This window comes from Pan paniscus, chromosome 9 (genome assembly GCF_029289425.2).
Source record: "Pan paniscus chromosome 9, NHGRI_mPanPan1-v2.0_pri, whole genome shotgun sequence".
Lineage (NCBI taxonomy): Eukaryota > Metazoa > Chordata > Mammalia > Primates > Hominidae > Pan > Pan paniscus.
In genome coordinates, this window is record NC_073258.2 from 109030922 (window position 1) to 109055356 (window position 24435).

A 24435-nucleotide genomic window follows, 5' to 3' on the forward strand; every position below is an offset into this window, starting at 1 on the left:
TCACCCCACATTTATGTATGTATTTATTTATTTTGGATATAAGTAAGGGATAAGTAACCAAACTTGGTCAATATTAGATAAACTTCAAGAGACCTTTTTTTTTAGTTTCCTAGTTATCTATATTGAACCAAGAAATGGAACAGCAAGTTCCTTAGTTGCTTAGGTGGACCTATTCAGAACTGGTTGTAAGTCTGCAGTCTGAAGGGAAATGGTGAGCAGAGGACTCCTTTCCCAAAGACAGCTGGAACAGAAATAGGCACTCCAGAGGTTATGGAATTTGAGAGAGATACTCAGCCTCTAGCCACTCCCATTCAATCTCCCAGCTTAGTCTTCTGAGCATTCTTAATCTTACTATTCTTTTCTTAATGTATTCAAACCAAAAGACAGCAATTTTTAGAGCCTGAATAGGTTTTGGAGGGAAAAGTAATTACGTTCAACCTCGATTGAAACTCTTGCCTCAAGAATGAAGAACAGCAAAAATTAAATCACAGTTTCTTAGCTTTTTGGTTAAAGATGTAAGTTAAATTCTTGGCTGGGTGCGGTGGCTAACGCCTGTAATCCCAGCACTTTGGGAGGCCAAGGCGGGTGGATCACCTGAGATCAGGAGTTCGAGACCAACCTGGCCAACATGGTGAAACCCTGTCTCTACTGGGTGTGGTGGTGTGTGCCTGTAATCCCAGCTGTTTGGGAAGCTGAGTCAGGAGAATCACTTGAACCCGGGAGGTGGAGGTTGCAGTGAGCCAAGATTGTACCACTGCACTCCAGCCTGGGCAACAGAGCAAGACTTCGTCTCAAAAAAAAAAAAAAAAAAAAAAAAAAAGAAGAATTGTATAAAACACACAAAGCAAGGAAAGAATGAAGCAACAAAGCCAGAGATTTATTGAAAATGAAATTATACTCCACAGAGTGGGAGTGGGCCCTGAGCAAGTGGCTCAAGGGCCTGGTTACAGAATTTTCTGGGGTTTAAATACCCTTCAGAGGTTTTCCATTGGTTACTTGGTATACACCCTATGTAAATGAAGTAGTGGTCTGTAATCAGTCTGATTGGTTATAGGAGGGGACCAATCAGAGGTACTTTCAATTTCTTATCTGCCACAGTAAAAGGGAGGGGGTTTCAAAGGGAGTAGCCTCTTGTCCTTTTGTTGCTTGAGCATGGAAAGTTGGGGTTTTCCTTTTGATTTCATTCTAGGAGGTCAGCACGGATTGGCCTTAGGTTCCCTGCCTCCAGACCTTATTGCCCTGCCTCATTTACGTTAGGTTTCTTTCTTGTCACCTTCTAAAATATTTTTTGTTATTAGGAAGTATGTTTTTGAACTTCCTTATGCATTAAGTAAATTAGCCATTTATCACTGTAATTCCTTATTTGGAAAGTTGTTATATTCACCCTTAAGACTTCACAATTCTCATTCATTTAACTAAAGTGCAACATAGCAGACTTATTCTTTATATTTAGAGAATTTGTGTCTTTTGTGAAGCTACCTGTCTATAGTGGGAAGTAGATTAATGAAAAGTCCAAATCTGTTGGGGAGGGTTTTATTCTACTATTGATGAAAGGGGATGTGGATCGCAGCAGCTAGCCTTAGAATTTGGGATGGCACTCAAGTAGAAGTCTGGGAAGAAGTTACGCAGGGAACAAAGATGACATTGTTCGCAGTCCCTGGGAATTCTTAACAGTAAAGTTCTGTAATTGAGACAGAATTCCCAAATAAAGTCAAGAGTAAAATTCAGATAGAGGAGCAGTTATACATCAGTGGGAAATTTGGTTGGCAGAAAAATTACCAGGTCATATAACTTAATGATAGACGTGAAGTCTTATTTAAAATGATTCTCTAAAATTGAAGAATTGGATTAAGGGGGCCTTGTTTGGCTGATTTTCATACTTTTTCCTCTTAGTCTACAGGTTGGCTGCATAGAAGAAAAAGGTAGAGTTATTTATAATCTTGTAAATCTTGGACTTTGAGTCATCTATTTTCTTTTACAGTCATCGAATACTTTTGGAAATAAGTTAATATATGCCTTTTGAGCTGTCTTGACGTTCAAAGATATAAAATATTAAATATATTTTAATTTTGTGCCCTTGCAGATTGATCACTTATTCATTAGTAATTTACCAGAGATTGTGGTGGAGTTATTGATGACGTTACATGAGCCAGCAAATTCTAGTGCCAGTCAGAGCACTTACCTCTATGACTTTTCAGGGTATGTACATTTTAAACTTAGAGAACTAGCTGTAACTTCACAAGTTCTTAAAGAAGTTTATTGGTTGACACCTTCAATGTCTATTTCAATTTATAGACATCACTCTTTTTAAAAAATTTTCTTTAAAAATAGCCACCTTTGAATTGAGGTAATTACCTATCCTCTTTTACCATAGTCTCCCCACAGTAATTACTCTTTCTAAATTGACCACTTGGTTGGCCAACCCAATAACCTTTTCTTAGTCTTTCTGTAATATTTGAACATTGTGCCATCTGTTGGCCCTTGAAATTTTTTTCTTCATACACATTATTCCTAGTTCTCTTCTCTTTATCTAGGTCTTGCCTTTCTAGATCACCTTTTCTTTTTTTTTTTTGAGATGGAGTCTCACTCTGTTACCCTGGCTGGAGTGCAGTGGCATAATCTCGGCTCACTGCAACCTCCGTCTTCCAGGCTCAAGCTATCCTTCCTTCCACCTCAGCCTCTCGAGTAGCTGGGACGACAGACGCACATCACTGCGCCTGGCTAATTTTTTATATTTTTGGTAGAGACGGGGTTTCACTGTGTTGCCCAGGCTGGTCTTGAACTTCTGGCCTCAAGTGATTCCCCCGTGTTGGCCAACCAAAGTGCTGGGTCTACAGGCATGAGCCGCCATACCCAGCCTCACCTTTTCTTTATTGTGCTTATTATCTGTACAATTTAATTTGGATGTGAATGTCTCTGAGTTGTATATGAACATTAGAGTTGTTTCCCTGGCTTGATTGTAAGCTACTTGAAAATATGCTTTACTTTTTTTTTTTTTTTTTTTTTTTAATGTGCCCTACTGGGCTGGGCATATAAAATAGTAATAATATCTGAGAAAGTACTTTCACATATGTAATTTCATGCTGTCTAAATAAGTGTTGATTGCCATGTCTTAAAATACTGCTTTTACAGTACTGGCATAGAGCTTTGATTCTGATCTGAAGTAATACTGAGGCTCATTTATGGAACTGCCTTTTAACTTTATAAGATTTTTTAAGAAAATCATTATAAGATCATTTAAGATTATTTAAGTTACTGAGGGTGAAAGGTATTTAGATAATCTGATTTATATATCTGGACTGTGATATGTCATTTGTGATTTTATTGAAAGTATAGTTTTTCAGTAGAAAAATGGTTTTTGAATTTGGGGGTTATTAAGATCTAAATTTTCATTTTGGAAGTTCACTGGTCTATGAACAAAACTTTTTAAAACGATGACTGTATTTTTTCCCTTAACTCTGTTAGGGATTTGGATCCTGCTCCTAATCCACCTCATTTTCCATCGCATGTGATTAAAGCAACATTTGCCTATATCAGCAATTGTCATAAAACCAAGTTAAAAAGCATTTTAGAAATTCTTTCCAAAAGCCCTGTAAGTATACATGTTGAGTTTAATAATAGAACATTCCTTCTTTTTTAGCTAAAAAAACTTTGTAAATACATCTTAAAGAGGAAAAGTAAACAAATGAAAAATTTATCTCATAATTAAAAAGGAAAACATTCATTTACAAGTTTAAATGGTATTTTGCTTGTCAGCATTAATTGAAATATGTTACATATGAGAACAGAATCTTGTGACACTTTAGTGATATATTAGCTCAGGGAATATATCTACTTTTTCATAGGAATATACTATTTAATTGTAGTTTACTTTCTGAAAATTAAATAAATTGGCAATAGTTCAAGATAGTAATTTTCTTAATGTAACATTTTGTACTTGATATCAAACCCAAATCTAAATTATGTTATTTAATTATTTTAAATATAAAATGTGTAGGTATTCAAATATTTGAAGAAAAAATATAAAGTGTATTTATTGTAGCCGAGTATCTAATTAAACAAGTTTTTACTAAATCTGTTTATTTTCTAGGATTCCTATCAGAAAATTCTTCTTGCCATATGTGAGCAAGCAGCTGAAACAAATAATGTTTATAAGAAGCACAGAATTCTTAAAATATATCACCTGTTTGTTAGTTTATTACTGAAAGATATAAAAAGTGGCTTAGGAGGAGCTTGGGCCTTTGTTCTTCGAGACGTTATTTATACTTTGATTCACTATATCAACCAAAGGTAAATAACATATTTAGACCAATATATAAGCAGTCTTTCTATCCTGTTCTTCCTGTTTGTTTGCTTTGTTTTGTTTTGTTTTGTTTTGAGACAAAGACTCACTCTGTCTGCCCAGGCTGGGTGCAGTCACGGCTCACTGCATCCTCAACCTCCTGGGTTCAGATTATCCTTCCTCCTCACCCTGCTGGGTAGCTGGGACTACAGGAGCATACCACCACGCCTGACTAATTTTTTGTGTTTTTTGTAGAGGTGGGGTTTCACCATATTGCCCAGGGTGGTCTCAAACTCCTGGGCTCAAGCGAACTGTCAGCCTTAGCCTCCCAGTGTGCTGGGATTACAGGCATGAGCTACTATGCCCAACCTATCCTGTTCTTTTAATTGAAAGTTTATATGCTTCTAAGAGGTAGATACCAGAATGTTGCTTTCTGAATTTTGCTTTTTAAGATGTCTATTATATTTACCTATTAGTTTTTAAAAATTGCACTACTTGCCTGGGAAACATAGCAGACCTTGTTTCTACTAAAAATTTTTTAAAAAAGAAAATTAGGGCAAGGTGTGGTAGCTCACACCTATAATCCCAGCACTTTGGGAGGTTGAGGTAGGTAGACTGCTTGAGCCCAGGAGTTGGAGACCAGCCTGGGCAACATGATGTGAAACCCCATCTCTACAAAAATTTTTTAAAAAATTAGCCAGGGATTGTGGCATGCACCTGTAGTCTCACCTACTCCGGAGGCTGAGGTGGGAGGATCGCTTGCGCTCAGGAGGCAGAGGTTGCAGGTTACAGTGAGCAAAGATTGTGCCACTACACTCCAGCCGGGGAGACAGAGCGAGACTCTTGTCTCAAAAAAAAAAAAAAAAAAAGAAAATTATCCAGGTATGATGATATGCGCCTGTAGTTCAAGCTACTTAGGAGGCTGAGGTAGGAGGATGGCTTGAGCTCAAGAGTTTGAGGCTGCCAGTGAGCCTTGATTGCACCACTGCATTCATGCGTGGGCAACAGAGTGAGACTTTCACTCAATTAAAAAAAAAAAAAAACACTACTTCTCCAATTCTAGAAATCTTAAGAAGGATCTTCAACATTTTAATACTAATATTCTAGCTATTGATGGCCTCAAATAAATGTTACTATAGAATTGGGGTTGTTCGGCCGGGCGTAGTGGCTCACGCCTGTAATCCCAGCACTTTGGGAGGCTGAGGCGGGTGGATCACAAGGTCAGGAGATCGAGACCATCCTGGCTAACACAGTGAAACCCCGTGTCTACTAAAAATACAAAAAAATTAGCCGGGTGTGGTGGCAGGTGCCTGTAGTCCCAGCTACTCAGGAGGCTGAGGCAGGAAAATGGCCAGAACCAGGTAGGCAGAGCTTGCAGTGAGTCTAATTCGCACCACTGGGCGACAGAGCAAGACTCCGTCTCAAGAAAATAAAGAAAAAACAAAAAACAATAATTGGGGTTGTTCAATTTAGCATCTCTGATCTTTTCCATTGATTTTAATGAGATTTCTATTTTTTAAGGTCTTTTTTTATTGTGGTAAACTATGTAACATAAAATTTTTTATTTTCACCATTAAATGGCCAGTTCAGTGGCATCAGTTACATTTCCATTGTTGTGCAACCATCACCACTGTCTATGTCCAAACTTTCATTATCTCAAACTGAACCTCTCTACTCATTCCACAATAACTCCACATTCCCCCTCCCCACTGGCCATTGAGAAACTAATCTATTTTCTGTCTCAATGAATTTGCCTATTGTAGATATTTTAATCTAGAGTTGTACAATATGTGTCCTTTTGTGTCTTGCCTTGTGTGGTCACTGAAAACTTTGTACCTTAGCTTGTGTTTAGATAGTGTTTGATAGAGATTTCCTTGGATACCAAGAGTGTTGGGATGAGGAAGCATGAGAGGAGAAAACTTTTCCTAGTGTTTGCAGATTGGCTTTATGCTAGGATTCTTCTTCAACACTTAGCCATGCTTGCATTGCTTGGGATCAGCCCCAAATACAAGCTTAGGGTCTTCTCTGGTCTTTTCTGAGCAAGAGTCTTATCTTGAGCATGTGTGTGGCTTTCTGAATTCCCCCTAATTTGTGGGTGCTTTTGAATATACTAATTTCCCAAAAAAATACTCTCCCCACCTAATCCTAGGCTTTAGGCAGCCTCTTGTATGTCTCAACAGTAATCTTTTGCCGTATGCACCTGCAGGTTGTTGGTCCGCCTTACAAAGTTTCAGGCAACACCCATATCTTTTGTAGCTGGTATGAAGTTAAACAAAACAGAGCTACGCGCTTTACATCAGTCCTTGGTTCCAGACAGGTTAGAATAGACATATACAATAGTTTGCAACTAATCTACTTAGCTCCATGAACTACCATGAGCCAGTGTCTCACACCGAGGATATAGGCCACTGCTTTTGTGATTGTTGCCACGCTGGGGTGGGGGTGGGCAAGGACAAGTAAAGTTACCACAAAGCTTTCCTGCTGTTTTTCAGTTGCATTTTTCTTGATTCAATATTTTCCTGATTACTGTAAACCTTTGACTATTTTACAGAATTCTAACGAAATTAGTTCTGACAATTTTGCCTGTTTTTCAATGTTTCCGTTAAAGGATGGAAGCTTAGAGCTGCCTATTCTGCATTTTGCTGATGTGACTTCTCTTTTTGGCTTATAAGCCATTAAAATATTTATGTCAAGGCATATAAGAATTAGAGATGCTGAACAAAAGGACTTCTGAATGAATTTATTTCAGAGTAATTTTCCAGAACTTACTGGTTGTTTTTTTTTTTTTTTCTCCCTATATTAGACCTTCTTGTATCATGGATGTGTCATTACGTAGCTTCTCCCTTTGTTGTGACTTATTAAGTCAGGTTTGCCAGACAGCCGTGACTTACTGTAAGGATGCTCTAGAAAACCATCTTCATGTTATTGTTGGTACACTTATACCCCTTGTGTATGAGCAGGTGGAGGTTCAGAAACAGGTAATTTTCTGACTCATCTTCAAAATGGTATTTAAAATATATAAAGTATTGTTAGAAGGATTTGAGTGTTTTATGTTTACTTGGTATAATTGGTGATTTTATTGAGAATATTTTTTGTAAAATGATTGGAAAAATATTCTTAATGAATTAACCTTTGTAATCAATTACAGAGCACTTGGTACTTTTAATAGTTTTATCTACTATGCTGAAGTAGAGAGGTAGTCAAAACTAGGGATAGCAGTTCGCAACATTATGGTGGTATTTGAGTTACTACTTACATAAACTGTTTCATTAATATTGGCATTTTTTTTAACCTCAGTACCCATCTTGTAGTAGTACCTTATATAGTTATTGAATTATTTGAAAACACAGAAACTAAAAGCTGGGTATCTTAGACGTAATTAGAACATTTAATCTGATCTAGGTTAATAGATTTTATCATTTATTACAGTAAGTTTTGTTGGCTTACTTTAAAATTATTTCTCTCCTTATAATTTTTTCTTTTTAAATTATATTTAGGTATTGGACTTGTTGAAATACTTAGTGATAGATAACAAGGATAATGAAAACCTCTATCTCACGATTAAGCTTTTAGATCCTTTTCCTGACCATGTTGTTTTTAAGGATTTGCGTATTACTCAGCAAAAAATCAAATACAGTAGAGGACCCTTTTCACTCTTGGAGGTAATAAAAATTTCATCATCTACTATTTTTTATTAGAGAACATAGTAGTACTTTTCAAAAATCTGTAATGCTCTAGCAGTAAAAAATGGAATCTTTTCTTTAATTGTGATTAAAAATATATACGTAGGCCAGGCACATTGGTTCATGCCTATAATCTCAGCACTTTGGGAGGCTGAGGCAGGAGGATTGCCTGAGCCCAGGAGTTCCAAGACCAGCCTGGGCAACATGGCAAAACCCCGTCTCTACAAAAAATTAGTCGGGCATGGTGATATGTGCTTGTAGAATCAGCTACTCAGGTAGCTGAGATGGAGGGATCACCTGAGCCCTGGAGGTCAAGGCTGCAATAAGCCAAGATTGCTCCACTGCATTCCAGCCTGGATGACAGAGTGAGACCCTGTCTCAAAAAAAAAAAAAAAAAAAAAATATATATATATATATATATGTATGTCTGTGTGTGTGTGTGTATATACACACATACTTGTTTGTGTGTAATGTGAGATCTACCTACTTAAGAAATAAAAAAATGAATCTTAATGTATCTCTTTGCATTGAAGCCAAAGTATAAATAACAAAACTTCCTGGTAAAGATCCAAATTTAAGTTTTCAAGGAATGTGACATAAAATAGTTTTGATTTTAACACATAAGATCCTAAGGTCCACTGATAGCTCAAAACTACCAATGGATCTTTTCAATGTCAATTTAATGTTTGTGTTAGAGATAACGTTTAACTTTTGAAAGCATATTTTAAGTTTTAATCTTTATAAACCTTGAAATTATGTTTAGGTATATTCTTCCATACATATCTTAATTATAATTTTTAAATGATAGTCTGTATTTGACTCTATGTAAATATAAAAACATATTTAAATATGTTAAGATGTAAAGTTATACTACTAAAGAGAAATTTAAGCATTTCCTTCCAGCTGAGTATGCTATAACAATCTTGAAATCTGTGTTACCATGAGAGAGTCTATTAGAATTTAAAGGATTAGGCTGGGTGCAGTGGCTCATGCCTGTAATCCCAGCGCTTTGGAAGGCTAAGGCGGGCAGATCATCTGAGGTCAGGAGTTCGAGACCAGCCTGGCCAACATGGCAAAACCCCATCTCTATTAAAAATACAAAATTAGCTGGGCGTGGTGGCACATTCCTGTAAATGCCACCTTTTCGGGAGGCTGAGACATTAGAATCACTTGAACCTGGGAGGCGGAGGTAGCAGTGAGCCTTGATAGCACCACTGCACTCTAGCCTTGGTGACAGAGCGAGACTCTGTCTAAAAAAGAGTATTAAAACATTGTAGGGTTTGCAGTGGAAGAAATCATTTATTTCTTCCTTGTTTGGTAGTAATAGAGACATGAGTCAGTGTCTATAAATGGCACTTAACTAATTTTTTTCTTTTATTAAGTTTTATTTCACAGGCTTAACCAATACATGTTAAAAACAAGTTACATTTTCTCTTTTAGGAAATTAACCATTTTCTCTCAGTAAGTGTTTATGATGCACTTCCATTGACAAGACTTGAAGGACTAAAGGATCTTCGAAGACAACTGGAACTACATAAAGATCAGATGGTGGACATTATGAGAGCTTCTCAGGGTGCTAATTTTAATGACATGGGTTATTTCTACCTGTTTCTTTTTGAAAGAATATTTTGCAAAGTCTTGCTCTTGGTTTCATTGTCACAGACTTAGTTCAGACTCTCATCATTTAGTTCAGACCCTCATTTCTCATCTAACTGTAAAACTGCTCCTAACTGGTCTTCTCACCCTGAACTCTTCCTATTTTATTCATCCTCTGCCAGATGATTTCTCTAAACCCAAATATGATCATGTTTTTCTACTGCCTAAATTTTTTTTTTAAGAGACAGAGTTTTTTTTTTTTAAGAGTCTCACTCTGTCACCCAGGCTGGAGTATAGTGGCGCCATCATAACTTACTATGACCTTGAATTCCTGGGTACAAGGAATTCTCCTGTCTCAGCCTTCTGAATAGCTGGAACAACAGGCACACACCACTACACCTAGCTACTTTATTTATTTTTTTTATTTTTTGTAGGGACAGGGGTCCCACTATGTTGCCTAGGTTGGTCTCGAATTCTTGGCCTCAAGCGATCCTCCTGCCTTAGCCTCACAAAGCATTGGGATTATAGGCGTGAGCCACGGCGTCTAGCCATGCTTAAACATTTTTCATTTCTTTTTTTTTTTTTTTAAGATGGAGTTTCGCTCTTGTTGCCCAGGCTGGAATGCAGTGGTGATATCTTAGCTCACGGCAACCTCCACCTCCCGAGCTCAGATTCTCGTGCCTCAGCCTTCCTAGTAGCTAGGATTACAGGCACCTGCCACCATGTCTGGCTAATTTTTTGTATTTTTTTTAGTAGAGACGGGGTTTCACCATGTTGGCCAGGGTGGTCTCAAACTCCTGAGCTCAGGCGATCCGCCCACCTCAGCCTCCCAAAGTGCTGGGATTACAGGCATGAGCCACCACGCCTGGCCCATGCTTAAACATTTTTAACACCTTCCAACCATGTAAAAGAAAATTTTAATTCCTTAGAGCCAGACATACAAGTTAGTCTTGTCTTCTAGTCCAGTTTACCTGAATGAAAGAAATATGTCTCATTTTAATACTTTAGTCATATGTGTTATGTGTGTGTATATATATGTAAGTATGTATTTGTAAGTTTTTCTAGCTTGCTTGTTAATTTGATTTGAAATGTACATTATTACAGTATTTGGGAAACTTTCTACTTTGTGTTTTGATTTTCATCTTCCTATACCAATTAATTTCATATTTCTTTTTTTTGTTTTAAACGAAGTCTCACTCTGTCACCCAGGTTGGAGTGCAGTGGCACAATCTCAGCTCACTGCAACCTCCACCTCCTGGGTTCAAGTGATTCTCCTGCCCCAGCCTCCCAAGTAGCAGGGATTACAGGTGTGTGCCACCATGCCCAGCTAATTTTTTGTATCTTTAGTAGAGATGGGGTTTCACCATGTTGTCCAGGCTGGTCTTGAACTCCTGACCTCAAGTGATCCATCTGCCTCGGCCTCCCAAAGTGCTGGGATTACAGGCGTGAGCCACCACGCCTGGCCTAATTTCATATTTCTCTTGTGTTGTTTTTACTCTCAGTACTTTTTAAAATGAATTTTAGTTTTGACTATCTGAGCATAGAGTTTCTAATACATTTGAGATATATAAAATGTATGTAAATAGAAACACCATTATTTCTTGTACTTGTGTTCTTGAGTATTTTATGGGCTAGAGATCTGCCTTGTGCATTACAGCCACTAGCCATTTGGCTATTTAAATGAAGTAAAATTAAATGAAATTTGAAGTTCACTTTTTTCATTGGTACTGAACACATATCAAGTTCTCAGTAGTACATTTGGTCAGTAGTGATCATTGGACAGTGTAGATTATAGACATTTCCATCATTGCAGAAAGTTCTGTGGGACAGTGCTGGTCTAAACTCTAAATGTTAGATGTTAAAAAGCCAAGCAGGCTCCCAAAGTCCCTTCTAGCTTTAGTGTTGAATGATTCTTGTGCTTCTGTTTGTGATTTTGCTAAGCTGTTGACTTATCTGCACAATTTGTTTAAGACATTTTATTTTCTCTGTTGTCACATATTGCTAATCACTTTCAAAAGAATCTGTTGTATTAAGGAAGTTCAGATTCACTCCCTACATATTTTTTGAGCTACTCATGACTTAAAACCTTTTTTAAACTTTATAGAAGTTTTCTAGTCAGATAATTTAATATATATGTAATTATAAACAAAAGTGTTGTCTTCATGCTAGTTTAAACTAATTTTTTAAAAATTATTTCTAGATAATCCACAAGATGGGATTATGGTGAAACTAGTTGTTAATTTGTTGCAGTTATCCAAGATGGCAATAAACCACACTGGTGAAAAAGAAGTTCTAGGTAAACTACAGTCATGCGCTGCGTGACATTTCAGTCAACTGCGGATCACATATAGGACAGATTATAATACTGTATTTTTACTGTATGTTTTCTGTTGCCTGTAGTATTCAGTATAGTAACATGCTATACAGGTTTGTAGCCTAGGTGTGTAGTAGGCTATACCATCTAGGTTTGTGTAAGTATATTCTGTGATGTTCACGCAATGACAGAATTGCCCAATGACACATTTCTCAGAACATATCTGTGTCATTAAGCAAAGCATGATTGTATTGGCGGAATGAATGTGAGTTATGTGGTGGTCATCTTTATTATATGAGTGGTTATCTTTATTATATCTTCAAAATAAGTGAGGGTTTGTCATTTGGGATATTGGGGAAATATGAGATGCTAGCTAAGTTACATGCCTATTTAATTAAAATGTCCCTAAAAAGGCCCCTTTTGTACTTTTCTTCCTTAAATATTCATATAAAATGAAAAGTTAGAGATTTACATATGTGTATAACTTAATTTGAAAATGCCTTGTAAATATTTAGGAAAGTCAGAAATACTTGTTTTTAGAGTTAAGTTGCAAATAAATTGACTGCCGATATATTTTATAAATACATTATAACTGACAGGTACTCAGTGTCTTTTGTTATGTAGCAGACATAAGAATGAAGACTTGGAGGGCTAGATTAAACTTAAATAATTAAAAACCATTCAAGTCCTTTCCTACAGCCATTTGAGGGGAAACCTAATGTAAAATAAGAAGCCAACATCATCTCTAGTTTAGGTGTTTAGATTTAGTGACCACGGGATGGAGAAATCACCTGGTTAAAGTCAGCTTGAAGCTCTCGTGATGGTTTTTGTTTCTAATTAGAAAAATAGGAATAAGTAGTGTTTCACAGATTCTACTATCTTTCTTCAACAGCCTTAACTTCTCAGTAGGAGCCTAATATCTACAGTACTTCCTTTTTTGTAGATTTTAAAAAATTGAGATATATCCTACATATAGAAAAGTATACAGATCAAAAATATCTAACTTGAAGAATGTTTGCAGAGTACGCTTGTACATGTAGCACCCAGACTAAAAAACAGAATCTTACCAGAACTGTAGAAGTTTTCTTTAACCAACATATTTACCTCCTTGTCCATAGTGGCACTGCTTTTAGGCACAGACCTGATTTACAACAGAAGCCCTAAGTGGCTTTCCTGTGTAGTATAAAATTAATGTGGTTTGTTCTCACAGCTTTACCCCTAAGATCAGGAATGAGACAAGGCTGTCCACTTTCACTACTGCTGTTCAACAGTGTACTAGAAGTTCTAGCCAGAGCAATTAAACAAGAAAAAGAAATTAAAAGCATGCCAATTAGAAAGGAAGTAAAACTATCTGTATTTACAGACGACATGATCTTATGTATAGAAAATCCCAGAGAATCCACAAGAAAGCTACTGTAGTGCTAATAAATGAATTTAGCAAAGTTGCAGGGTACAAGATCAACACATAAGTAGTGGTGTTTGTATATACTAGCAGTGCACAATCCAAAAAGAATTAGAAAAGCAATTCCATTTACGATAGCATCTAAAAGAAATAAATACCCAGGAATAAATTTAATCAAAGAGGTGAAAAACTTATATACATTCTGTTTGTTAGACGTGAGTCACTAAGTACAGCCCACACTCAACGGGAGGGTTAGGCTCTACCCTTTGAAAGAAGGGCTCTCAAAAAATTTGTGAACATATTTTAGTAAATACCATCATGATGGAAAGAGCACGAAGAGCCCTCTGGGTTGCTGAAAATGTCCTATCTTCATCTGGTTAGGGAGAACACAGGCAGAAAAAATGTGTATTTGTATGTATAAATTTTCATTGAACTGTGTGTTTAAGATTATGGAATTTGTGTGATACCTCAACAAAAATTTTAACAGTTTTAAGGTTGATTCTCTCTCTTTTTTTTTTTTTTTCTTTTGTCACCCAGGCTAGAGTGCAGTGGTGCCATCTTGACTCACTGCAGCCTCCGCCTCCTGGGTTCAAGTGATTCTCTTGCCTCAGCCTCCTGAGTAGCTGGGATTACGGGCCTGCGCCACCACGCCTGGCTAATTTTGTATTTTTAGTAAAGATAGGGCTTTACCATGTTGGCCAGGCTGGTCTCGAACTCCTGACCTCAGGTGATCCGCCCGCCTCTGTCTCCCAAAGTGCTGGGATTACAGTCGTGAGCCACTGCACTCGGCCTTAAGGTCAATTCTTGAAGTACAGAAAAACAGCATTATAGTTTTGAAATTAGAAAATTTCAGTTTTATGTATGATCTCTTACCTATGACTCTACTGAAATAGAATTTCTGTATGTAGAGGCTGTTGGAAGCTGCTTGGGAGAAGTGGGTCCTATAGATTTCTCTACCATAGCTATACAACATAGTAAAGATGCATCTTATACCAAGGCCCTTAAGTTATTTGAAGATAAAGAACTTCAGTGGACCTTCATAATGCTGACCTACCTGAATAACACACTGGTAGAAGATTGGTGAGTATTTATTGATACCTTATATGTAATCTCAATATGATATTCATGGAGAATGATACTTCACACAAATAGATATTCTCAGTAACTAAAGCTTTGTCCTTTTTTAAATCTCAGTGTCTTTATGAAAATTCTTGTATTTTTATTAATTCACCTAATTATTTACCCTACTATGTGCCAGACACTTGATATAATGGTGAACATTCCAGACAAGGTCCCTGTTAAAATTTTAGTGGGACTAGACAAATAAACGATAAATAAGAAAAATGCCACATGGTTCTACACAGAAAATTAAGATAGGGGAATATAAAGGGAGATGTTTTAGGCTCTTGTCAGTATCAGAGGTGCCACTCTCCTCTAAGCGAGGCCTTATTTTGATCCTTTTAAAATAAGTCGTAAAGCAGAGAGGTTGTTTTATAATCCTAAAAGTCTTAAGCTAATCAGACAGGGTCTTCTACTGCTTATTTATTCTCTGTGCAAAGCAGAATTGCACCACATATCAAAATTTCAACTGGTTGGTTGAGATTACTTTTGCGTGCATGCTCTTTCTCTCTCTTATTTATTTGTTGATTGATTGATTGGTATCTTTGAGTACTCCATCACCACCATATTTGATGGTAGGCTCAAAGGGTTTTCCTCACAACCAGGCACCTTTCTAAGATAAATACGTGTTTTGATTTTTTTCTGTACTTCCCTTCCTCCTTCTCTTGAGGAATAAATGATTGGCAATAATGTCTAACTGCCATGTTTCCGTTATTGATTTAACGTACCTGTATATTTCTTTCTTTTGTTGTTGTTTTTGTTTCATTAAACAAATTTGTATGGTTTCTTTCCAAACATTTTATTATAAAAAGTTTTAAACATACAGCACAATGGAAATAATTTTATAGTAAACACCCATATGCTTATCATATAGTATCTATATTTTATGCTGTCCTTGCTTAATCACTTCTAGCCATCCGTCTATCCTTGTGTTAACATGTATTAATTCATCTCTCTCTTTTTTTTTTTTTTTTTTTGAGACAGGGTCTCGCTCTATCACCCAGGCTGGAGCGCAGTGGCATGATAATACATCATAGATCATAGCTGACTGTAACCCCAAATTCTTGGGCTCAAGCAATCCTCCTGCCTCAGCCTCCTAATGTGCAAAGTTTATGTGCTTGAGCCACACCACACTCAGCCAGTTCATCTCATTTTTTAAATGTATATCAAGGTATATCAAGCACAGTTTTTGAAGAGAGTGCCACAGAAAATTTGCGAGCATTGAATGTTTCATTCATTTCATAGTAATTCGAAATTGGTTTTTCTGAAACAGATGCACAGAAATATTAGTGTGACTTAAACTTAAGAATACTAGGAAGCAGGTACAAGTTTTTTGTATTTTTCTTTAACAGGGAAAAACTTTAGATCTTCAAGGGACTTTAGCATATGAAGATGTGGACAAAAGGATTCCCAGAATTTTTATTACTTATATGTATTAGAACATATTATTTTCAAGTATTTCTTGAGTCTTTTTAATTTATAGTAGTCACAATTAAACTGTATTGAATGAAGGGAATTGCAGTTGCAGTGATTAGTAATTCAAGTTTACTGAATGACTAGTGAAAGTCCTTTGATACTTTTGTTTGATATTGGAGAATTTTGTAAATATAAAGTTTCCTAATACAAATTTTAAATTTTAGTTTTGAAATTTTTTCAGTGGAGGTTAACATTCATCAAGATTAATAACTGGTGTACTTGATAGGCATTTGAATTGTTTTTTTCAGTGTCAAAGTTCGATCAGCAGCTGTTACCTGTTTGAAAAACATTTTAGCCACAAAGACTGGACATAGTTTCTGGGAGATTTATAAGATGACAACAGATCCAATGCTGGCCTATCTACAGCCTTTTAGAACATCAAGAAAAAAGGTCTCTTAAGTAATAAATGTTTATTGAATACCCAGCATATCTAAAACAGTTCTCTTTGCTGTGGGTCATGACTGTTAAATTGCTTGAAATAGTATTGTACTAACTATTAACCTTTCCTATAAGTAATTTAAGCCATATTTCATAAATCCTGGGAATGTGTTATTTTTAATTTATTATGGCAGTGTGGAAAAGCTGAGATAGGTAACCTGAGGAAATAGTAGTTGATTTTTGGGGGAGGGGAAATTCTTAAAGACAGACCTTATTTTTTTAGAAATAGAAAGCCCTACTTTGCTCCCATGAAAGCTGTTAGCTCTGGGTATGGTTTATAGTTATTGTGATCCACAAGTGTTTATTTCCATGTCAAGTTAACGTATCACAATCCCCTGGTGAAATATAGGATGACCCATAGATTTCTCCCTTTTTCCATGTTGATATTGTAATAAGGTTCCACTGTAAGTATTCTGTGAAGCAAGTTTAAGAACACTTGTTCCTTCCTTAGTCTAAGCATTCCTCTTTACTATCTTCTTTTCATAAAGTGACTGAGAAATACACAGTTTAGTTTTCACCACTTTAATTTCAGGGCAGAAACCCAACATTGAAGCAGTACTTTCAGTGCATCATAAATATAATTTTGGTGTTAGTAAAATTACTGGTAATATAAACTGTTAATGAAACTAATAATATAACCTGGAAGGCATTATAATTCTAACATTTTAAAATCTCATTTCATTTTGAAATCAAGTCTCTGTGGTAGATGTGGTCTAGTTTTGTTCAAGAGACAGATGAGTCAGAGTTTGTGATTTGTGTAATATGCTACTAATGAGTGACAGAGCTGAGAGTAGAACCTAATTTTTCTGCTGCCTAAAGCAGCAGTTTTTGCCATACCACTCTGCCTCTTGTATAAACATAAATGTTTTCATCTTAAAAGGTAAACATTGCCTCCAGATTTAGTTTTAACTGTATTTAGCTTTATTCAGAAACAGATTTGTTATACTCATTTTGTGTAGGAAAGGTACAATGATTTCCACTTCTCTTATTTACATTTTCTAATCCCTTTCTTTCTAGTTTTTAGAAGTACCCAGATTTGACAAAGAAAACCCTTTTGAAGGCCTGGATGATATAAATCTGTGGATTCCTCTAAGTGAAAATCATGACATTTGGATAAAGACACTGACTTGTGCTTTTTTGGACAGTGGAGGCACAAAATGTGAAATTCTTCAATTATTAAAGCCAATGTGTGAAGTAAGAAGATTAATTAGCCTGATGTAATTCCTTGTTTATGACCTGTTTATCTAAAGAGTGCTGTGATACTGCACATCATCTTCACATAATATCACCCCCACTCAAACTGTTGTAAATTTATTAAAATGAGCGTCCATATTTAGTCATAACTTTACGCATTAGGTTTCAGCTTCGGGATAGCAACATACTAGAGGAGTTCTAAGGGGTGCCTTGAATAATTTGTTACTAATGATAGTTAAAATACTGCTGATTATAAATTATTTGCATTAACCAAGAGCCTGTTCTAACTTTGTTTACGTCTTCTGATAAGAGTACCTTTATTTTCCCTGATATGCTTTCTTGAATAAGAAAAAGGAGTGGGGCAGCAATCAGCATAGCTTTTTTATTTTTGAGGATATAGTACAATTTATCTCAACAAAGAGTAAAGGTACATACCAAATGAAACAAAGTTTGTACTCTTCATCAAATGTGTAATCTAAAACAGCATACTATGATGCTCTAAGATTTACAGAGTTAATTTATAGCACTGTCAAATGTGATTCAACAGAAATGTGAAAATACAACATCTGATGAGGTCAAACATCTGCTGATTACAGATAACTGATAGAGAAGTATTTTCCTAATGTACTCACATTGAAAGCAATGTAAGAAGCAGTTCTTATTTTCTACAGAAAAAGTAGTGACAGTGAATAAAACATCACCTTCTCTGCAATACTACACCACACTCATACCAATTCAGCAGAGTGGTACCCTGAACACACATACAGCTTATTTCTCATTAGTGAACAAAGCTAAGATTTTTATAAAGTTTTACCTTTGAGCCAGAAAACAAAATGTTCCAAATATACATATGTACACACCCCATTTCTGGTACTTTAAATTCTCTAGCTCTAAAACTGGTGTTTTGCCTTGTCTTTGGTTTGAAAAAGAAAAAGGGTGCAATTAGTAATCTATAACCTGTCTTATGTGTGTGAAGTATGATGAATATGATGGATATGGAGTGTAATGATTCATTCATATGTTAAATATGGAGTGCGGTGAATAGCAAAAGTAAAGCTGAATACTGTTTTAATGTGCCAGATGTATTGGAGCACTTTTCTGCTCTTTGGAATATACCACAAATAATTACCCAAATTTTATGCCCAGAAGTTGGGCTTATTAAAAAATAAACATTTTTAACATGACTGTTGTAATTCTTCACTGAGGTTAGAAAATGCATAAAAATAAGATTTCCAACTTTTGTCTTAAACTTTTTTTTTTTTTTTTTTTTTTTGAGACGGAGTCTCGCTCTGTCGCCCAGGCTGGAGTACAGTGGCGCGATCTCGGCTCACTGCAAGCTCCGCCTCCCGGGTTCACGCCATTCTCCTGCCTCAGCCTCCCGAGTAGCTGGGACTACAGGCGCCCGCTACCACGCCCGGCTAATTTTTTGTATTTTTATTAGAGACGGGGTTTCATTGTGTTAGCCAGGATGGTCTCGATCTCCTGACCTCGTGATCCGCCCGCCTCGGCCTCCCAAAGTGCTGGGATTACAGGCGTGAGCCACCGCGCCCGGCCTGTCTTAAACTTTTGATACCTTTTTCCCTCTTCTATCAAATCAGAAAACTCCTTCTGTTACTAACGCTTTTCAACTCTGAAATTGTATTTAAAGTGGTGATATAATTTCATTTGTAAGCAATATTCTGTTTCATTATGGTAATGGCCTAGACTGGAAATAAACAGTTACAGTGTCACTAACATATATATTTGATATTGATATACTAGCCTAGTGTGGTTTTTTAAACACCACCTAATACATGTTTTTTGTTTGTTTTTTTAGCAGTATGTTGAGTTTATGGCAGATTAATCTATCATCTTTTAGAAATTTAATATGTCAACGGGGCATGAAAATTTTAAGTAAAATGTATTAATTTTACTCATTTTTACTCAAACTATTGGGTGGATTTGTTTGTATATTCTAGGTGAAAACTGACTTTTGTCAGACTGTACTTCCATACTTGATTCATGATATTTTACTCCAAGATACAAATGAATCATGGAGAAATCTGCTTTCTACACATGTTCAGGGATTTTTCACCAGCTGTCTTCGACACTTCTCGCAAACGAGCCGATCCACAACCCCTGCAAACTTGGATTCAGGTATTCTATTAAATTTTTAACATTAATACTGTAAACTTCTCAGTTCTAGAGAAAGATGGATTTAAGATGGAATCCCACTAAAAGCACTTTACAGGATTAAATCTATAACCTCTAAATTTGTTTCTTCATCTATGGAATGGAGATAAAAGTTGCCAACAGTTGCAACAAGTTTTCAATGAAATAATGTGTGTAAAGTGCCTAGGATAATACTTGATGTATAGTATTCCCTCAGTACGTTTTGGCTATTGATAATGGGTCAACTAATTGAGCTTTCAATATGTGTCAGGCACTGTGCTTGCACTGGCAATATTAATGTGAAAAAGAAACACCCACATTCTAGCAATGGAAAAAACAAACACAATCAGATATTTTAGGTACTGTGGTGCAGATACGATAGAATTTTCATATTTTCAGAGCTCTGGCCAACTCAATTTAAAAAGCAGCGTTTGGCCGGGCACAGTGGCTCACGCCTGTAATGCCAGCACTTTGGGATGCCAAGGTTGGTGGATCACTTCAGGTCAGGAGTTCAAGACCAGCCTGGCCAACGTGGTGAAACCCCGTCCCTACTAAAAATACAAAAATTAGCCGGGCATGGTGGCAGGCGCCTATAATTGCAGCTACTTGGGAGGCTGAGGCAGGAGAATCACTTGAACTCGGGAGGTAGAGGGTCCTGAGGCTCACTAGCCAAGATTACACCACTGCATTCCAGACTGAACGACACAGCGAGACTGTCTAAAAAAAGAAAAAAAAACCCTTTGTATAACTATAATTAACATTTAGTGTATATCCTTCTAATTGTTTAAAACAAAAATTGAACTGTACTTTATTTACTCTTGTAACCTACTTTCCTTCTATGACATATAATGGGTATTTCTCATGCCAAGAGCATAATAGCAAAGGAAATTCCACCAAGGGTTGGGTATGTATAATACATATATGCATGCTTGAAGGCTCATTATGGGTCAGTTTTTTAAACCTAAATTTTATAAAAGGATACAAAATTCACAGATCTTTATTGTTAACTGTCTTTATTATATATTATTAATGTGTTTTATATGCAAACATAAAGCTAGGTACAAATTCACTTGTTGTACTTAAAGACCAATCAATTCTAATACAAATGTTGATTTAATGTGGTATTTTGCCACAACTAATCTCCTCCCAATCCTTCCAGTCACTTCAGCAAAGGTTGTGATTACTCAGTTCTTCCAATTGTTTCTTTTAGTTTTACTGCTACAACCTTCATCTGACATGACTCTAATGTCATTTAGACTTCAGTTTGCTATGCTTTATATTTTATGTATTTTATTTTCTGTTGGCTAACAGCAATTACAAATCTACTATTTGGAAAAATATAAATTATAAACATAGACATAGATGCCCATCCTGTGATCCTACTAGATTATAGGCTGTTCTCTAAATGATCTAGAATGTGCTTATATGAATTTTCCTTAGGCCACTGAAATGAAAATCCTAAAATAAAAATTCTCATAGAGGCTTTGTAAACTATCTAAAATGTATCTCTTATCTTTAATTGGGAAAATACAGGTATAAGTGATTTAAGCATTTAAAACTTTAATATGTAATTTACAGTACTATTAAAAACAATTTTTATTACATAGTTTAAGGTAATCATTGTTTATGATAATCTGGTAATTTGTTATCATGAACATGGCCAAGACTTTTTTCATGTTTATCACTTATGTATTTATGTCACAACCATTGGAAGGTAAAGTAATTGTTTTATTTTATCTGTATACAGTGCCAATATTTTTATTACCTTAAGTGAAAATTTAAACTTCACATATAAAATTCTGTTATTGAAAAGGAAATACATATTTTTGTAAAATTTAAATGGTGTATCTTTTCTGATGGCTATAAGCCTCATTGCCTTCACTAAACGTCCCATGTGCATCTCAAACTCAGCTGTCCAAAAGCAAACGTGTCATCTTCTTCATCTCTTCCCCCAGCCTACTTTTTTAAATGTGTACCTCTTTGACAAATGGCACTCAGTTGCTTACTCTAGAAACCTCTCTCACGTATTTCATCTGATTACCAAATCTTGCCAATTCCATATTATGAATAACTTAGTCCATTTGTTTCTCTCTGCCCTTAGCATCCTTACTGCTTTCTAGCTCCATGATTTAGCACAGTTGAAATTCTTTCATTAAATTTTCCAAGTTATTTCTTGCTTCCAGCCATCTCAGATATTATTATTATTGCCTGTAGCACTATCCTTTCCTGCTCTGATGACTATTACTCTTCTTTCAGATATCACTTTTTCTTTTTTCTTTTTTTTTTTCTTTTTCTCTCTTGAGACAGAGTCTCGCTGTGTCACCTAGGCTGGAGTGCAGTGGTGCAATCTCGGCTCACTGCAACCTCTGCCCCTCAGGTTCAAGCAATTCCCATGCCTCAGCCTCCTGAATAGCTGGGATTACAGATGTGTGCCAGCATGCCCTGCTAATTTTTGTATTTTTAATAGAGATAGGGTTTCACCATGTTGGCCAGGCTGGTCTCAAACTTGGCCTCAAGTGATCCGTCCGCATCGGCCTCCCAAAGTGCTGGGATTACAGGCATGAGCCATTGCACTTGAGTCAGTATCACTTTTTCTATGAAACTTTTCTTGTCTAGGTGAGGTTCCCTCTGCTAAGCTTCTGTAGCATTTTAAACTTTCCTATTATAACACTTATCATATTGTGTTTTAATGTCCCAGGCTAGTCAGTGAGTTCTGTGTGGTCTGACATGATCTGTCTTGTTCATGCTTATATACTGAGGACCTAGCACATTAAAGATCTTATTGAATCAATTAATTAGTCCTCCTTTGAAATAAAATATAAATTACAATGTAAGTTCTCACTTTTATTAAGATAACAGTTTCTTTTAAAAGCAAAAGAAATCCTATTAAATTCCTTCAGAACCAATTTTGTGTTAGGTACTGCCCACCAGAACCTTATAGCATAGTGGGAGACAGACACATAAACAAGAAGGAAGAAGGTGTGTAAGCAAGAATGCCTGGGACTGAGGGGAGATATTTTTGTTTGTCAGAGTCAGAGCACTTTTTCCGATGCTGTTTGGATAAAAAATCACAAAGAACAATGCTTGCTGTTGTGGACTACATGAGAAGACAAAAGAGGTAATGTAATGAGTGTTGCTTCTTATGTTTAGGATCTAGAGTGTAACTTGTTAACTATCGGCTGAATTTTAACATGATTATTTTAGGTGAAGCTGTTGCAAAGTGTTATATTTAATTTGTGTGATATTTATATCTCCTTGCAGTAATCCATATTCAGGATAGCAGTTTGGTTAAATCAGTGTCAATAACTCTCAATTCTAGTACCAGCTGTACCAGTAACCATGTTACCTTTGTTAAATTATGCAGCCTTCTTGGCTCCAATTTATTTCATCTATGTTAGGGATAGGAGCAAGTGTTTTTCCAAGTTACATTTAGCTGTATTACCCCTCTTTTTACTTTTCTCTTTGCTTTAGTTCTAAGAAGTAAATAGAGTTGTGTAAATGTCTTCTTTATGTATCTTTATTTTAAGATGTAAGTTTCTTTACTGTGTGCAGTGGTCTCAAAATCTGTGGCAATACTGTGCTGTGACAATGTTTATTTTCTTGTTTCTGGTAAATTGTTTTATAGTATAGTATTTTTGTTCCTGTTATTTCTCATGAGATTTTTAACAGTGCATATAGAAATTGCTAGAATGGATGGTCTGACTGATCAATACTGCTTGAGAGTTGACCAGAACTCTGAAGAAATAGTGTAGAGTAAGCCTATAATTTGAATAGGTAGGAATCGATGTCTCATAAGTGTGTATGGTGGTGGTAGGGGTGGTTGGTAAAGAATGAGAGGGAGAGGTGAGTGAAAAATGAAATGTTTTTAAGCCTAAATGCATTAATATCTTAAAAAATTAATTCCTATGTAGTCTTAAACCATTCTTCTTCTCTAGTAGAAAAAGAAGTTTTATGCTTTTCAGTGTCTTTGCTTCTGGTTATTTTACCTTAGAGTTTTATACCAGATTATCTTCTGAGGAGGCCTATCAGAAGCTTTAATGTAGTGGAGAGCATTTGTTTTCTTGGTGTTGGGAGGCAGTTTTACCTTTGAGTCATTCATTTCAGACTTACCATTGGGGTAGAATGGTGTTGACATTAGCAGGAGTTGGAGAAGATAAAAATTCTTCATATTCCATTTTAATGCTGAATAAGATCCTGAAGAATATTCCTGGAGAAAGTATGAATGGGATATAGAAAAATGGGTAAAGACATGCATTCAAGTCCAAGCTTGTGCTGTGTAAAAATTACTTGTTATCCTGTACGGTATGTTGGGCAAAAACAAAGAACAACAATAAAACAACAACAACAAAAAAATTGCTTGCTGTCTTTGAACCTCAGTCTTATCATCTTTCAAAATCAGAATAATGTTTGCAGTGTCTTCCTTTCCATGGGGAAATTATTTCACTTCTCTAAACTTAACATTCATCAGAAAATTAACTTTAGTTGAGTGCTTGCTGTGTAGTAGGGTGTGCCTTATTCATCAGCTTTGCAGGCATTATTTAATTGTTGCACCCATTCTCCAGGGTCCATGTTGTTCCAGCATTTGCAAGTAAGGAAACTAGGAAACTGAGGTTTAAGAAGTTAAGTTGCTGAAGATCACACAGCTGGTAGTAGGCAATATAGCTAGATTTGAACCTACCTGTATTGTACTTCAACACCAGTGCTCTTAAGCACTACCATGTCCCATCTCTACAATGCTAGTTTTGAAAAAGATACTATCTATGGTCCCTTTCAATCTTGA

At 36.1% G+C, this 24435-nt stretch overlaps 2 protein-coding genes across 3 annotated transcripts in view; one reads left to right on the plus strand and one right to left on the minus strand.

Annotated features, from left to right (window-relative positions):
* ATM (ATM serine/threonine kinase) overlaps positions 1–24435 on the plus strand; it is a 146784-nt gene that overhangs the window by 62840 nt on the left and 59509 nt on the right. For both annotated transcript variants that reach the window (XM_057299233.2, XM_055094794.2), the window contains 12 exons: positions 2084–2199; positions 3466–3592; positions 4091–4290; positions 7086–7260; positions 7780–7944; positions 9406–9538; positions 11762–11857; positions 14186–14357; positions 16121–16262; positions 17328–17504; positions 19463–19640; positions 22686–22773. In XM_057299233.2, the coding sequence (XP_057155216.1) occupies positions 2084–2199; positions 3466–3592; positions 4091–4290; positions 7086–7260; positions 7780–7944; positions 9406–9538; positions 11762–11857; positions 14186–14357; positions 16121–16262; positions 17328–17504; positions 19463–19640; positions 22686–22773 (1769 nt within the window). The remainder of the gene's footprint in view (positions 1–2083; positions 2200–3465; positions 3593–4090; positions 4291–7085; positions 7261–7779; positions 7945–9405; positions 9539–11761; positions 11858–14185; positions 14358–16120; positions 16263–17327; positions 17505–19462; positions 19641–22685; positions 22774–24435) is intronic.
* Positions 22799–24435, minus strand: part of C9H11orf65 (chromosome 9 C11orf65 homolog) — a 156931-nt gene continuing 155294 nt past the window's right edge. The window contains exon 7 of the mRNA XM_057299237.1: positions 22799–23862. Within this exon, the coding sequence (XP_057155220.1) occupies positions 23762–23862 (101 nt within the window). The 3' untranslated portion in view covers positions 22799–23761. The remainder of the gene's footprint in view (positions 23863–24435) is intronic.